Genomic DNA, 16,352 nt, shown 5'->3' with positions numbered 1-16,352 from the left:
CAAGACTTAGCCTGAAGGCTGCTCTCCATAGCTACCACTAGGATAGCTTTCAATAAAGGTTGTCTTTAACCTATAACCAATAAGGGATTGTTTGGACTGATACAGGGTGCCTACTATAACTAGTGGACAGCATATATCAGGCCAACTTCTCACATCCGTATTCATGCTTTTTATCCAATTTAGAAAAACGCAGCTACACTAATCTCTACTATGCAAAAATAATCTTGAGAATTCAGAAATCACCCCAGAATCATATTGCAAACAGAAAATAAAATTTTATTTATCAAGAATACAAAATGTATCAAATGTAGCAGGTTATCAGTCGAAAGTAGAATATCACCTTACCCAGCACCTTGAGTTCGGTCCCACAAAATGGAATCTGCGGCCCATTGTCGGTTTCAAATCTGCAGTAGTAAATCCCATTGTCAGAGTACTGAATCCTATGGAGCGTGATCGTTGAGCTATTGTTGGATTGAAACATTTTCCCACGTAGATTATGATCTTCTATTAGGGGCTGCAGCAGCGTGCCATTTTCAGTTCCTTTGTACCAGGATACCCGTTGAATGTGATGAGGAGCACACAGTGATCCACATGAGCAGTAGAAGTGAACAGTGATACCTTTTCGTGCTGCGATGAAACGGGGATGCTGCTGACACTCTCCTGAAGAGAACAACAGCCAGATGACACAATTATTTTTAGAACTGCTGTTTGAATTTTGTTGACAATAAAAGGAAAATTCTAACATAATGTTGTCAGTTTGAACAAGCATTGGCAAAGCCAATAGATCTTGCCTATGCTATAGTTATTGACTTTGCCAATGCATTTTACCCTTTTTATACACTGGTGTAGCTGTTGTTCAGTATGGCTAAAAGTTAGTGGTGTAGAGGAGAGTGGCATGGAGTGGAGTGGCGTAGAGGTGGTATGGAGTTGTGTAGAGGGGAGTGTTGTGTTGTGGCATAGAGTGGAGAGTAGCGTCATAGCATGGAGTGTCGTGAAGTTGAGGGTTGTGAAGTGAAATAGAGTGAAGGGGGGTGTTGTGGAGTATCAGTGGAGTGTTGTGCAGAGTCATAGAGTGGAGTGATGAGTTGTGTGGAGTGGAGGTGAGTTGAGTGGCATAGAGTGTCACAACATGAAGTGGTGTAGAGCAGAGTAGTGTGGCATGGAGTGGCATAGAGGGAGTTGCATAAAGTGGGAATGAGTAGAGTGGAGCAGGTCCTTGTGCCAGCTTCCCTCACTGCCTCTAACTGGTCTCCCCTGCTGATTCTGGTGTGATGCTGATGCCGCCACCTTCCTCCCCAACCCTTCACCGCTCCCTTCTTACTTAGGTCACATCACTTGGTCTTGCATCCTCGGTGTCAATCTAATCTGTCTCCTGTCAATTGTGCATTATTTTGTAGTCCAATTGTGCCCATTTTCCTGTTTCTTTTCATTGCCAGATTAGCCTTTTTTCTTATGTATTAGTCTAATCGTGTCCATTCTGCTGCTTGTTTTAACTTGCCAGATTAGCCTTTTTGCTTCCGGTTTAGTTAGCCCAGGTTCTGCCTGCTGTACCTGCCTGAGAGCAGGTCCACCTCGCCCCTCCTTTCCCAGTGTTTCCTTCACTCCTGCCTCCTGCTTACCGCCTCCCAGCGCCCCTCCCTCCCGCAGGACCTACTTAATGGAGGTAGCAGCACACCAAAGGCATGCCAAAGTCACGGCCGTCTGCACCCATCCACGTCTGGACCGTCCCCAGTGACAGGAACCCTGGCGTTCCCGCCACCCAACAATACTACACTGCTCTGGGCGCTGGACCCCAGATGCCACAACAACTGCTGCATCACCTCTCCCCAATCAACAGAAGGGCCCTTCACCTGCCACAGCTGCCACTTCACCTGCAACGCAGGACCGCTCGCCCACACAAGAACCCTCCTCAAATCCACCCAGAAGACCACAAACACCCCGGAACTAATCCAGTGCTTTATACTGAACACCTGGTCCCTCAGCAAACACGCCACAGAAATCTCGGACACCATCACCATCCTCACCCCCAATGTGATCTTCGTCACCGAGACCTGGCTCAACCCCGTGAACCCCTGACATTGCCATTGCAATGCCTGACGGCTACAAGATGATACACCAAGACCCCACCAACAAACACGGAGGAGGCATCGCCATCATCTACAAGGAAACTATCTGATGCACCACTACCGAGGACGACACCACATAAATCATGGAACACCTCAACTTCCAACTCCTAACTCACTCCAGGACGACCATCAGAGGCATCCTTGTCTCCAGACCCCGGGGAACGCAACCTGTGTTCTATGAAACCATCTCAGAATTCATTGCTTCTCTAGCTATTGACTTCTAAGCACTACATCCTTCTCGGCGACCTCAACTTCCACGTCGACAACCCCCAACAATGCCAACTTCACCAATCTCCTGGAAAGCATGAGCAACATCGGCTTTCACCCAACTGGTCACCGACCCACTCACAGTGCAGAACACACTGGACCTGATCTCCACATCCTGCGACAGAGTCAAGTACAGCCATGTCACCGAACTCACCTGGACCGACCACTCCATTGGCCAATTCACCATCACATGTTACCTGGGCACCACCACCAAGCCGCCGATCCCCTCTCACCGCAGCTGGAACAAAGTGACTGAGACCCAGTGGATGGAGGCCCTCCGACTGGATCATCTAATGTGCCGACATAGTTGCCCCCATGAAATGCCAAAACCAGCATATCCTCAAGACAAGCCAGCTGGTATACACCAGACCTCAGGACCATCAGGCGCAACTGCAAATGACTAGAAAAATAATGATGCACCAAAGACCCCATCGACCGAACCACCTTCAAATCAGCCCTCAACAAGCCCCACTAACGCATCAAAGACAAAAAGACAACATGGTCCCAGGATGTTTGTTTCCGGTCCAGGGAAGACATGGCTTGGCAGTTCAGGCTGGACTGTTCCAATGAGGCACAGGGTCAGACTGATTTGCATATGGCTGGGTTCAAACTGGAATGGCATGGTGAGCAAAACAACTATGGATTTAGGCCCAGCTCTCTGTACTGGGGTGAATGTATGACATTGCTCTGCATTCTGTCCATCAACTGTTGTTTTTGCATTTGTCACCCCGAGTGCGAAGGGTATGCCCAGACGTGGGTCCCGTGCTCACCATACCACTGGAATCAAGCTAACCTGGCTGAAGAGGGGTGAAACCCCGAAACCGGTCCTAGGATGCTTGTTTCCAGTCCAGGGAGGACCTGACTTGGCAGTTCGGGCTGGACTGTTCCCATGACGCACAGGGTCAGACTGATTTGCATATGGCCATGTCTGAACTGGGGTGGCGGAGTGAGCTAAAGAATGATGATGGATTAAACCCAGATCAGTTGACTGTGGGTGAGTGCTTGCAATGTTCAACACTCCGTCCATCATCCCCTTTGGTTTTGCTTTGTTCACCCTAAGTTGGCAGGGCATGCCCAGACGTGGGTCCCTTGCTCACTCTGCCACTGGATTCAAGCAACCCTTTCTGATGACGGCTGATTAGCCAGAAACTGGTCCCAGGATGCTTGTTTCCGGTCCAGGGAAGACATGGCTTGGCAGTTCGGGCTGGACTGTTGCCATGAGGCACAGGGTCAGACTGATCTGCATATGGCCATGTCTGAACTGGGGTGGCAGATTGAGCTAAAGAATGATGATGGATTAAACCCAGATCAGTTGACTGGGGGTGAGTGCTTGCAACATTCAACACTCTGCCCATCATCCCCTTTGGTTTTGCTTTGTTCGCCCTAAGTTGGGAGGGTATGCCCAGACGTGGGTCCCTTGCTCACTTTGCCACTGGATTCAAGCTAGCCTGGCTGATGACGGCTGATTAGCCAGAAGCCGGTCCCAGGATGCTTGTTTCCGGTCCAGGGAAGACATGGCTTGGCAGTTCGGGCTGGGCTGTTCCCATGAGGCACAGGGTCAGACTGATTTGCATATGGCCATGTCTGAACTGGGGTGGCGGATTGAGCTAAAGAATGATGATGGATTAAACCCAGATCAGTTGACTGGGGGTGAGTGCTTGCAATGTTCAACACTCTGTCCATCATCCCCTTTGGTTTTGCTTTGTTTGCCCTAAGTTGGCAGGGCATGCCCAGACGTGGGTCCCTTGCTCACTTTGCTACTGGATTCAAGCTAGCCTGGCTGATGACGGCTGATTAGCCAGAAACTGGTCCCAGGATGCTTGTTTCCGGTCCAGGGAAGACATGGCTTGGCAGTTCGGGCTGGACTGGTGCCATGAGGCACAGGGTCAGACTGATTTGCATATGGCCATGTCTGAACTGGGGTGGCAGATTGAGCTAAAGAATGATGATGGATTAAACCCAGATCAGTTGACTGGGGGTGAGTGCTTGCAATATTCAACACTCTGCCCATCATCCCCTTTGGTTTTGCTTTGTTCATCACCACTGCGGCATTCCCCAACAGATAGAAACATGCTGAGGTCAGAACCCTCCTGAAAAAACCCCCCACTGACCCCAGGAACTAAACAATTATCGCCTCATCTCGCAGCTTCTGTTCCCCGAAAAAGGTCCTCAAGAAAGCCACCAACCACCAGCTCACCAAACACCTAGAAAAAACAACCTACTTGACGCCTCCCAATCCAGCTACCGCATAAACCACGGCACTGAAACCGCCCTGATCGCTGCCACCAATGACATGAGATCCCTCCTCGACCGGGGTGAAACAGCAGCCCTGATCCTCCTCGACCTCTCAGCAGCATTCAACACCATATCTCACCACACCCTCATCACCAGTCTCAACCACATTGGCGTCCAGGGAGATGCCCTCAAATAGATCACATCCTTCCTCACAAGACGCATCAGAGAACCCGCCTGCCACCTTTCACCTCAGAACCCAAGAGCATCATCTGTGGCATAGCAAAAGATCGTCCTCAGCCCCACCCTGTTCAACACCTACATGACACCCCTCACCAACAGGGCCAGACCCTCAGACTCAACATCAGATTCTACGCAGATGACAACCAACTCATCCTCTCACTCACCGAAGATCCCTCCACCACTAGAAAAAACTTCTGCAACTTCATGACCAGTGTTGCCGACTGAATGAGGACCAACTGACTGAAGCTCAACATGGACAAAGCAGAAGTGCTGATCTTCAAGAAAAACACCTCCCAGAGCTTGGACCCACACCATCAGACCATGGCCACAACCTCGACAGTAAACTCACCATGAAGCGCCAAATCATTGCAGTTGCCTCCTCCTGCTTCCACACCCTCTGCATGCTCTAAACAAATCTTCTTATGGATCCCCAACAAGACCAGAGAAACTATCACCCAGGCCCTCTTCACCAGCTGGCTACACTACAGAAGTGTGCTCTACTCCGGTATCACCTCCCAACATCTCAAGAAACTCCAGACCATAGAGAACGCAGCAGCCACACTCAACCTCAGCAAACCGACTGCATCACCCCCACCTCAAGAACCTCCATTGGCTCCTCGTCCAGAAGAGATGCCAATTCAAGCAACTGACACACACCTACAAAGTCCTTCAAGACCAGGGACCAAAATACATCAACCACTGCCTGAACTTCCACCAACCCATCAGACACCTGTGCTCTGCATCTCTGACCCTCGCACCCCCGCATTTGTTGTTGTCACAGCTGAGTTCCTTCCTTCTACCACCTCGCAACCAAGGCCTGGAACGACCTGCTCCTCCACCTACGAACATCACCTTCCCTGGCCAATTTCAGAAGGGGACTCAAGACCTAGATTTTTGAATAAGACCAGCGAAACTTCAGCACCTGGTTACACTCAGGGGTGAAGAGCAGCACTTTATGAATAATTGATTAATTGACTGAGTGGAGCAGAGTGTTGTAGAGGGGAGTAGAGTGGCGTGGAGTGGCGTAGAGTGCATTAAAGTGTCATGGAGTAGAGATGAGTGGTGTAGAGTGGAGTAAAGTGGAGTGGCAAAGATTGGAGTGGCATAGAGTAGCATAGAGTAGTGTCGAGTGTCATTGAGTGGAGTGGAGTTGCGTAGAGTGTCGTGGCATAGATTGGAGTAAAGTGTTGTAGAATGGACTAAAGTGTCAGAGTGGAGTGCCATTGAATAAAGTGTCAGAGTGGCATAAAGTGATGTGGAATGGAGTAAAGTGGAGTGCAATGAAGTGGCATAGAGTGGTGTCATACAGTGGAGTGTCAGAGAGAGGGATAAAGTGACTTAGAGTGTAGTGGAGTGGCGTAGAGTAGAGCGACAGAGTGGATTGGTATAGAGTGGAGTTGTGTAGAGTGGCGTAGAGTATGGGTGAGTGGCGTAGAGTGCCATAGAGTGATGTAGAGTGTCACAGACTGGCGCAGAGTGACAGAGTGGAGTGGTGTAGAGTGGCATAGAGTGGAGGGGTGCGGAGTGGAGTGGCATTGAATGGAGTCTGCATGGTCTGGTATTACAGACAACACATTTTCAACTGAAATTACATTATAACTATACAGAGCACAAACCATAATGTGCCTAGTGAATTCATTTGTTTTAATCGTATCAAAATAGTTGTTTCAAGCACACTTCAAAATTTTAAAAAGATGTTCTTCATTTGTGCTTTACTAAATTTGATATATTGTGAGATATTTGCTCAGATCATTTACAGACATTTACATTTTGTTGTGTGCTAGTTACAAAAAAGCCTTTCTTTTCACACCCTAAATTGTGAGATACATCCTCCCACTTTGAAGTCAGGGAAAGAAAAGTAAACACCAAGCTGCCTCGGAAGACAGATGCTGACATTTAGTGATCAACGGGATTGGCGTCAGGAGTCTCCAGCGCCGGTGGGCCGGATGCGCTGAAAGTAGGGGACAGGAGACCTTTGATTTCCAATCCGACCCAGTCCTCACCCTGGCAGCACAGCGAAACATCGTACGGACATTTACGGACATTCATGCCATCAGAAGGATGCATTTTGGGACCGGTAGTTTGTGCAACCGGAACTACCGGATCAGCTGTGTACCAGGTGCGTGCCTCACCACGGAGGTAGGAGGCGCCTATTTAAGACATCTAATGAGCAGGAATGACGCCTAAGATGGAGGCATCTGAGGAAGGCTGTATGCTGAAACACGTCATGCCCTTATCTTTTTATTAAAGGTCTGTTCTGAAGCCCCGCTGTGTCCCTTAATCTTTCTCGCATTGGAGGGGGATTTGGTTGTTATATATGGCGTGTTTTTGCCAATGACACGCGACGAGGGACCCTTTCATCAAGTGGTCGTGACTTTCATTGGCGTTTGATGGAGATGTGTCCGAGATATCGGTCTGTCGCGACCCACCAACCAGCCCCTGGAGTGCATTGGAGACTTTCAGCAGAGCTGAGCTATGACTGCATGGCTTGGCGCAGTAATTGTACAGGCGTCAGAAGTCTCCAGCACCGGTGGGCTGGATGTGCTGAAATTAGGGGACAGGAGACCTTTGATTTCCAATCTGACCCAGTCCTCACCCTGGCAACACAGCGAAACATCCTACGGACATTCATGCCATCAGAAGGATGCATTTTGGGACCGGTAGTTTGTGCAACCGGAACTACCGGATCAGCTGTGTACCAGGTGCGTGCCTCACCATGGAGGTAGGAGGCACCTATTTAAGACATCTAATGAGCAGGACTGACGTTTAAGATGGAGGCATCTGAGGAAGGCTGTATGCTGAAACGCGTCATGCCCTAATCTTTTTATTAAAGGTCTGTTCTGACGCCCCGCTGTGTCCCTCGATCTTTCTCGCATTGGAGGGGGATTTGGTTGTTTTATATATATTATTTTTTCACTGAAAATGCCACAGGTAGGTTTCAGGGACGTTATAGTTAGTTGGACATTTCACTCGTGCAAAACCAGAGAAAGTTGCCCGTTATAGTTAGTTGGGCTAACTATTACTCGTGCCCCCGCAATGCACTGCTGAGGACGTCATATTACATCACTCATGACATGGTCAGTGACATCACTGATGACATCTCAAATGACATCTCAAATGACATCATCCTGTGACTGTATGCTTCTGAAAAATCTAAGTATGTTTTATATATATATATACACACCAAGGTGTATTGAAGAATGAGTGGGTGTATGAGTGACTGAATGGCTGATTTAGTAGGTGCGAGACTGACTGTATAAGTGTCTTACGGAATGCATGGGTGAGTGACTAATCTGTGTAAATATCTGTATCAGTCTGTTTGTTTGTGTGTAAGTGGCAGCATGGGTTGGTGAATAGCTACATGAGTGTCTATATGGGTTAATGATTGGTGGTGTGTGTACAACTGTATAATGAGTAAATGGCAGTGTGGTTGATTCTTTTGGTGACTGACTAGGTGTGTGAAGGACTCTATGGGTGAGTGGCGGTGTGTGAGTATCTGTATAGGTTTATGAGAGCACATATCAGTGGCTATATTGATGAGTGACTGCGTGTATGAGTGACTGTATGGGTGAGTGGATGTGTGTGTAGACATATGAATCATTGAGTGGGTATGTACTAACTGGAATTGGTGTGTCTATGGTTTCAAAAATGGTGGTTTGTATTTTAGAGTAGGTGTACAAAAGGTTATATTAGGGTGTGAAGAGGTGCATCAGATATTAAGTGGATGATGTCATCAGTGATGTCATTTGAGATGTCATCAGTGATGTCATCAGTGACGTCACTGACCATGTCATGAGTGATGATAAATATGTGATGTCGTCAGCAGTGCATTGTGGGGCGCGAGTTAAAGTTAGCTCAACTAACTAGAACGTCTGAAATTCTCTGATTTTGTACAAGTGAAATAACCTACTAACTACAACTTCCCTGAAACCTGTGTTTTTTTCGGTGAATTTCCAAGGTTTTTTAAATGCTAATTTCTAACTATAACGCTGTAGTCACGTTTGCCGAGTGGTGCAGAAAGGGACCTGGGCCTCCGACCAGCGCTCAGGAATTCCCCTGCGTAGGACTTACAGGAGGTACCAGGAGGGCTAATTGACCGCCAAAGTCCCTCAGGAGTAAAGTGGACGTCATCCCCCAACCAGTACTCTGCCAGGAGGCGTGTTTGCAGAGTGGTGGAAAAAGGTGAGCGTGGCCTCCAAAGACCTCTTAGCAATCCCACTGTGTGGGACTTACTGGAGGTAATAGGAGGGGTAGTTGGCCCCCGAGGTCAACCTTGGGGGCCATCTATTATTATTATTATTATTTCGAATTTGTAAGGCGCACAGCTACCCAAGGATTTCTCGGCGCCGCCTGAAGGGACCAAGGAAAAGGAGAGAAGGAGGAAGCTTATTTATTGAATAGCCAATTTGTCAGTGACTTACGAAAGTGGACAAAAGTAGTCTCTTGCTTTAAAGACAGAGGAAGGGAGTTCCACAGGGTAGGGCCCAGGCCGGAGAAGGATCAGCCGCCTATACGAGACAATCTATGCCTAGGCACCGTGAATTTCAATTGAGTGGATGAGCGGAGAGAGCGTGACGGGGCATATTAATGAACAATAGTGTTTAAGTATTCAGGGGCCTTGCCGGTTTTGATTTTGAACATGTAGGTTACAGCCTTAAATTTGATGCGGTTTTCAACCTTGAACCAGTGCAGTTCGCGTAAAGAACTTGCAATGGGGTCAGATTTCGGAATGAGGCAAAGTAGGTGGGCTGCAGCATCTTGTACAACCTGCAACTTATGTATTACATCCTTATTGGCTCCCAGAAAGAAGATGTTGCCATAGTCCATGTGTGAGATGACAAGAGCCTGGATTACAGTTCTTTGAGTAGAGACTGGCAGCATCCACAACATTTTCCTGAGCCATTTAAGGATGCCAAAACAGGTTGCAGCCACCGTTACCGTCTGATGTTTCATAGAAAGCCGAACATCCATGATAAAACCTAGATTGTTGGGCGGGTTGAGTTGAGGATGGGCACCTAATTCAGATGGCCAATGTTGGGGACCCCATAGCTCTTTAATCTTCCCCAGTATCAACACCTCAGTCTTCTCCCCGTTAAGTTTTAGTGAATTGGCTTGCATCCACCATGCAATTTTGCACAGCCCTGCTTGAAGGGATGAGGGATTGGACGCTCCTTCAGCAGAAAGGGAGAAGATTATTTGGTTGTTGTCAGCATAAGAAAAGATCGCCAACCCTGCCTCGGCGGCGATGTCAGCCAGAGGTTTCACATAGATATTAAATAATAAAGGGCTAAGGATATAGCCCTGTGGTACCCCGTAGGGGGATGTATGGATTTTGGGCGTTGCGGCTGAGGAGAAGACCTGATACGTACGATCCTCCCAAAAATTCTCCAGCCATTTCAGGGCAGGCCCAACCACACCAATGGATCGTAAAGCTTGCAGTAGCACAGTGTGAGATACCGTGTCAAAAGCAGCACACAAGTCTAATAGTATGAGTGCCACAGTGTCACCTGCATCTAAACGACTGCGCAGCATCTCAGTGACTCCCAGAAGCGTGGTTTCCGTTGAAAAGCCTTTCCAAAAGCCTGAATGAGAGGGATGTAGGAGCTCATGGGACTCAACGAACTAAGTTAATTGCTGGTTCATATGTTTTTCCATAATTTTAGAAAAAATTGAAATCAAAGAGATGGGGCGGAAGTTGGATGGCTGTGTTGGATCAGCATTTGCTTTCTTCAAAAGTGGAAGAATCATAGCATGTTTCCACTCAGGTGGAATCACTGCTTCCTGCAGAGATGCATTCAGTAGCCCCATGATTAGGGCTGGGCGGACTTTGCGTAGCGCCACTACGCAGAATTTTGAAAAAAATTGTGGAAAACGAGAGCACATTCTGAGTAGGGCTGGGCGGACTTTGCCTAGTGCAACTACGCACTATTCTGAAAAAAATTGTGGAAAACGAGCGCACAACCAGATGGACCGTGTGCCCGGGACTGGGGTCCCTCGTGCTTGGGCAGGCTCCCCGATCTCCCCGGGCTGGCTGCGTTGAGAAGCAGAGATCGTCCCCGGGCCTCCTGAGTTTCGGTCAGGGCCTGAAAGCTCGCGTCCTGCGGCCTGCCAAGCGTCCATCTGCCCGGGACAAGGATCCCTGGTGCAGAGCTCCAGAGCCCTGCAAGGGCAGGTGGGAGCCCTACCGCTATGACTCGGCATGGGCAGATGGGAGTCCTTTCGGTCCCGGCCATCTGGTTGCACCTTTCCCTCAGCCATCTGGTCGCACGCAATGCTTTCCAATGGGGTGACCAGATAGCCGGGCTGCCCTGGAAGTCCCGATGGGGGCTCATTCGCCTTCCCGATCCCAGGAAGGGCTCCAAGAAGTTGGGTGCGCCCAGGCCTAGGGTGCCCTCCCTCACTCAGTGCTCACGGTTTACCAGAAAGGGGGGTAGCCTTCCTCTGGATTACTAGGGACAGGGTATGCCGGGACACCCCTCCTGGGGATGGCAGTTCTCAGGCGGGGACCAGATGGGCCAAGCCCGGACGATACTTCCCCGGGGCGTGCGGTGCTCCCTCCTCCAGCCCGCGGCGAGGCAAAGTGCCGGGACGGGCTCCATGGGTCCCCCGGGCGTCCGGGCCCCGGGAGCTCCGCTGGGCCTCCCATGCCTGAGGCCCAGCGTGGGGGTCTACGAATTCCCCCCCCCCCGAGCCCTGCAGCCCCAAAGCCCTGCAGCCCTGGAGCCTTTCAGCCCGGAGCCCTGGAGCCCTGCAGGCCCGGAGCCCTGCAGGCCCGGAGCCCTGCAGGCCCGCAGCCCTGGAGCCCTGCAGCCCCGGAGCCCTGCAGCCCCGGAGCCCTGCAGCCCCGGAGCCCTGCAGCCCCGGAGCCCTGCAGCCCCGGAGCCCTGCAGCCCCGGAGCCCTGCAGCCCTGCAGCCACGGAGCCCTGCAGCCACGGAGCCCTGCAGCCACGGAGCCCTGCAGCCACAGAGCCCTGCCAAGATGGCCGGGCCAGCCTGGAAGTCCCGATGAGGGCTCATTTGACTCCCGGTTCCCAGTCAGGGCTCTAGGAGGTCAGGCGCATCCGCGCCTAGGATCCCCTCCGTCACTCGGAGCGCGAGGGTTACAAGAAAGGTGGGTAGTCTTCCTCCGGATTAGTAGGGGCAGGGTATGCCGGAACACCCCTCCGGGGCTGGTGGTTCTTTGCCGGGGACCAGATGGGCTATGCCCGGTGTAGGAGAGTAGGGTCTGCTATCCTATGGTCACCCCACATTTTTGCTTTTTGCTTCACTGGTTTTTGACATATTGAGGCTGTGGGCCTGCCAATCAGACCCCCAGCCTGCTGTTCTCTCTACTAAAATAAAACTATGCACCCTAGGTGCATAACCAATTGGAAGTGGATCACCCTGTCAGCCCCTGTACCAGTGTACACTAGGTACCCAGGGCATTGGTGTACCCAAGGCCTGCCAAGGGCTGAAGCATGTATTATGCCACCCCAGGCTTGGCCTAACAATTTGACACAACTGGCTGATCACTCAGCTGGGGTAAGTTGGTGTAATCACCTCTTACTAAGGTGTAGTATACCTATACCTAACCTTAAATGGGACACCTGGTAACCTATAAGTCACTCCTATGGCAGGCCTTAACAATCCTGAAGGCAGAGTGCTTGGTTCCATGTGAGATGGTGCTCTGGCATGAGCTGAGCCTGTCTGCAGTGGTCGGAACAACTTCCTTCTACTGTTTCCAGATATCGTCATACCATATACTCTTAAGTGCATTATGAACCTCGCGGTTAAATGCTATCTTTGGTTTGGCTTTATCAAAACATGTCGAGTAAGGTGTCATACGAATTGGAATACTAACCCCTCGCCAATTCTGGCGACGGGGTTAGCATTCCACCCTTCTAGAGGGACACGACATGTACAGTACCTGAAACCCGGGTAAAATCAGACATAGCCTCAGCTCCACAAAATGGATGCTGCCACCACAGACACAAGTCTGCCCTCCTGCTGCTGGGAGTCCTTCCAGCTTGGGAGGTGTGGACAAAGGGTTTCCTGCCAGGGGAGGTGCGTGCACCACCCCAGACAGGATTTTGTGTATTGGTCAGGTAGGGCTTGAAAGAAACCAGACATGCCTGTGGCTCACAAGGAGCCTCGGTGCATATGCCAGTTCAAACCGGTCCTGGGGCACACCAGTCCCGGGCCTGGGGCGAGCTGGACAAAGGATTGGGGGTGTAACCACCCCCCTTCCTGGTCCCACCCATAGGGAGGGACCTAGCAGGTAGTCCGGCCCCTAGAATCCGCTTAAAGGTAGGAGCTGTGTCCTAAGACTTCAGACATCCTGGAATCAACTTAACACTAAGAAGAAGACGGGAACTTCGACGCTCTGCTGCACAGAGGACTGAAGCCAATCTCCCCTGTGGTCAGGGAGTGACCACCTTGCTAACGCAAGCACCATCCAGCGAATCAACGTCTGCTTTGCCGCTGCCTCCCGCCGGAGCCCGAGCCCAGAGACTGACAAAACCTGAACCTCCAGACCTCTCACCGCCCGATCCACAGTCCCTGAAAAGAAGAGACCCGTGGAGGCACCGAGACACGTGGAGCCAGCCATCTTGGAACGACTACGGCAAGCTGACAAGTGCAACAACCGAGGCTCCCTCCAAGTTGTGCTTTGGGATCTGAGAAGCCCAACACCCGAGCAGCATCTGCACCAAAGGTGAGCCCTCCAGCATCTCCACGATCTGCGTGGGGCCCTTCTGCATTTTGCCACTCGACGCGCCTAACCGGTTGCTGGCCCGCTGGCTAGTAGCCATCTTGGCGACGAACTTCAAGAAATACACCGCTGGTCTGGTTGCTCCAGACTGGCCCTTGCTCCCCTCCAAAGGAGCAGTCCTTCTGACCTTGCTGGTCAGAACCATCAGCTTATTTCATCTCCTACAACAATTGCTTTTGCCAAGGCTTGTTTGCTTCGATCAAGTCGCCGACACCGCCGACAGCGAGAGCCTGCGTGGGACAGCTCGTGAACCGACTCCTGGACGTCGTCGACCTCCAGGGACCACGTGGCTGCAGAGACAAGCTACACCTTTCTTCCTGTTTGCACCCGACATCGCCTGGTACCCACCTGGTGCCACGCTGGTCACTGGCTAGTGACTGTGAACACTGTCCCCTCTGCTTACAGGTCTTCAACATCTCCGATCCACTCTTGGATCCACTGCATCTCTCCCGGACCGACCGCCTGCAGCATCTTTGTCTTCAAGCTCCACGGAACAGATAGAAGAAACCCGACGCACTTCGAGGCCTATGCACCCGCTTCCTGTGGGTGAGGTAAAGCTGGCACTCCTGTGCCCAAGTGTAGTATTACATCTCTAGTGCCTGTGTTCCAAATCTTGAGTTCCTAGTCCATCCGGAAGATCCTCTTTGCAGTAACTTTGTACTTTTTACGCACCCATTGAAACCTATGGGAGCACGCGTGTGACTATTTGCTCTGCACACGCCACCCGTGGACCTCCTGGTCACTAACTGAAGTTAGCTCCTTGTAGGCCCAGCGATTCTAGAGGCCCTAGGCCTTTTCCCTTTTCTGTTCGTGGTACTTATACCACTATTTTAGTATATGGTTTGAGCGGCCACCAGGGCCTATCCATATAAAGTGCAACTTCTGTGTATTCTACTGTAATCTTGTTTGACGATTTGTGCTCCTGTGCTCATAAAGAGACTAGGGGTTACTTTGAGAAATAAATACATATATATTTTGAATATATATCTGTGTGGTGTCCTTTCATTGGTATAAAGGGGGGTTGCATTTGGTAAAACAGCTGGCTTAACACGCTTCACGAGTTTAGCCTCAAAGACTGCTTAGCCTACGCTACCACTAGGGCAGCTAGTCCGAAAAGGTTGACTTACAACCACACCATAAGGGTTGCTTGGCATGGTACAAGGTGATCACCTTAACTAGTGAGCATCATATACCAGGCCAACTTCTCACACCCGGGCAACATCCTCCCAGGCGTCCGGGGCTCCCTCCTCCGGCCCGCGGCGTGGCAAAGTGCCCAGGGACGGGCTCCACGGGTCCCGGGCAGTCCTCCCCTCGGGGCGCCCAGGCCCGAGAGCTCCGTCGGTCCTCCCCGTGCCTGAGGCCCAGCCGCTGCACCCGAGCCCCCCCCCCCGGGAAGCAGAGCGCACCGATCCCTTGGATCAGGACGGGAGCCCTACCGCTATGGCCCGACTCTGGGTGGGCAGACGGGAGTCCTTTCAGTTGCCGGCCATCTGGTCGCTCCTTTCCCCTCGGCCATCTGGTCGCGCGCAATGCTTTCCAATGGGGCGACCAGATGGCCGGGCCGGCCTGGTAGTCCCGATGAGGGTCCATTCGCCTCCCGGATCCCAGCCAGGGCTCCAGGAGGCCGGGCGCGTCTGCGCCTAGGGTCCCCTCTGTCACTCGGAGCGCATGGGTTACAAGAAAGGGGGGGTAGCCTTCCTCCGGATTAGTAGGGGCAGGGTATGCCTGAAGACCCCTCCGGGGCTGGCGGTTCTTTGCCGGGGACCAGATGGGCTACGCCCGGGCAACATCCTCCCAGGCGTCCGGGGCTTCCCTCCTCCGGCCAGCGGCGTGGCAAAGTGCCCAGGCGTCCCGGGCAGTCCTCCCCCCGGGGCGCTCGGGCCCGAAAGCTCCGTCGGTCCTCCCCGTGCCTGAGGCCCAGCCGCTGTCCCTGAGCCCCCCCCGGAAAGCAGAGCCCACCGAGCCCTTGGATCAGGCGGGAGCCCTACCGCTATGGCCCGGCTCTGGGCGGGCAGACGGGAGTCCTATCAGTTGCCGGCCATCTGGTCGCTCCTTTCCCCTCGGCCATCTGGTCGCGCGCAATGCTTTCCTATAAGGGGGCCAGATGGCTGGGCTGCCCTGGAAGTCCCGATGAGGGTCCATTCGCCTCCCGTATCCCAACCAGGGCTCCAGGAGGCAGGGCGCGTTCGCCCCAAGGGTCCCCTCCGTCACTCGGAGTGCGCAGGTTTCAAGAAAGGGGGGTAGTCTTCCTCCGGATTACTAGGGACAGGGTACTCTGGGACCCCTCTCGGTCCGCAGCCGGCAGCTGGACGGGCCCGGATGCTGCCCTGGTTCTGTCCCGGGGCCTGCCGCGTGGCAGGGTGCCCGGGACAAGGGGTCCGGAGGGTCTGGGGAGGCTTCCCCTGCGCCTGTGGTCCTGGGAGCCCCGGCTGGTTCCAGGGGCCTGGCCGGGCCCCGTGTCAGGGGCTCCGGGCCCCGTCCCCTGGCCTGCGGCACTCCCAAAGGCCCGGGACAGGGTTCCGTTGTGGCCAGGGAGCCTCCCCTCGCTCGGCTGGGTTCAGGAGCTCCAGCCGGGCCCCTGAGGGCCCCGGGGAGGGCAGCCTCCCCGCCCCGGGCTCCGTCCTGGGTCCTGCTGCGTGGCAGGGTGCCCGGGACGGGGTCCGGAGGGCCCGGGGAGGCTTCCCCTGCGCCTGTGGGCCCCGGCTGGGTCCAGGGACCCGACCGGGCCCCGGGC

At 52.5% G+C, this 16,352-nt stretch overlaps 1 protein-coding gene across 1 annotated transcript in view; it reads right to left on the bottom strand.

The window, feature by feature from the left end:
* CD79B (CD79b molecule) overlaps positions 1-16,352 on the bottom strand; it is a 275,348-nt gene that overhangs the window by 190,791 nt on the left and 68,205 nt on the right. Inside the window, exon 3 of the mRNA XM_085642716.1 lies at positions 346-660. Within this exon, the coding sequence (XP_085498842.1) occupies positions 346-660 (315 nt within the window). The remainder of the gene's footprint in view (positions 1-345; positions 661-16,352) is intronic.

Source organism: Triturus cristatus, chromosome 1_1 (genome assembly GCF_964204655.1).
Source record: "Triturus cristatus chromosome 1_1, aTriCri1.1, whole genome shotgun sequence".
Taxonomy (NCBI): Eukaryota; Metazoa; Chordata; class Amphibia; order Caudata; family Salamandridae; genus Triturus; species Triturus cristatus.
The sequence above is the reverse complement of the archived record's forward strand: the minus strand, read 5'-3'. Positions and strand labels throughout refer to the sequence as shown.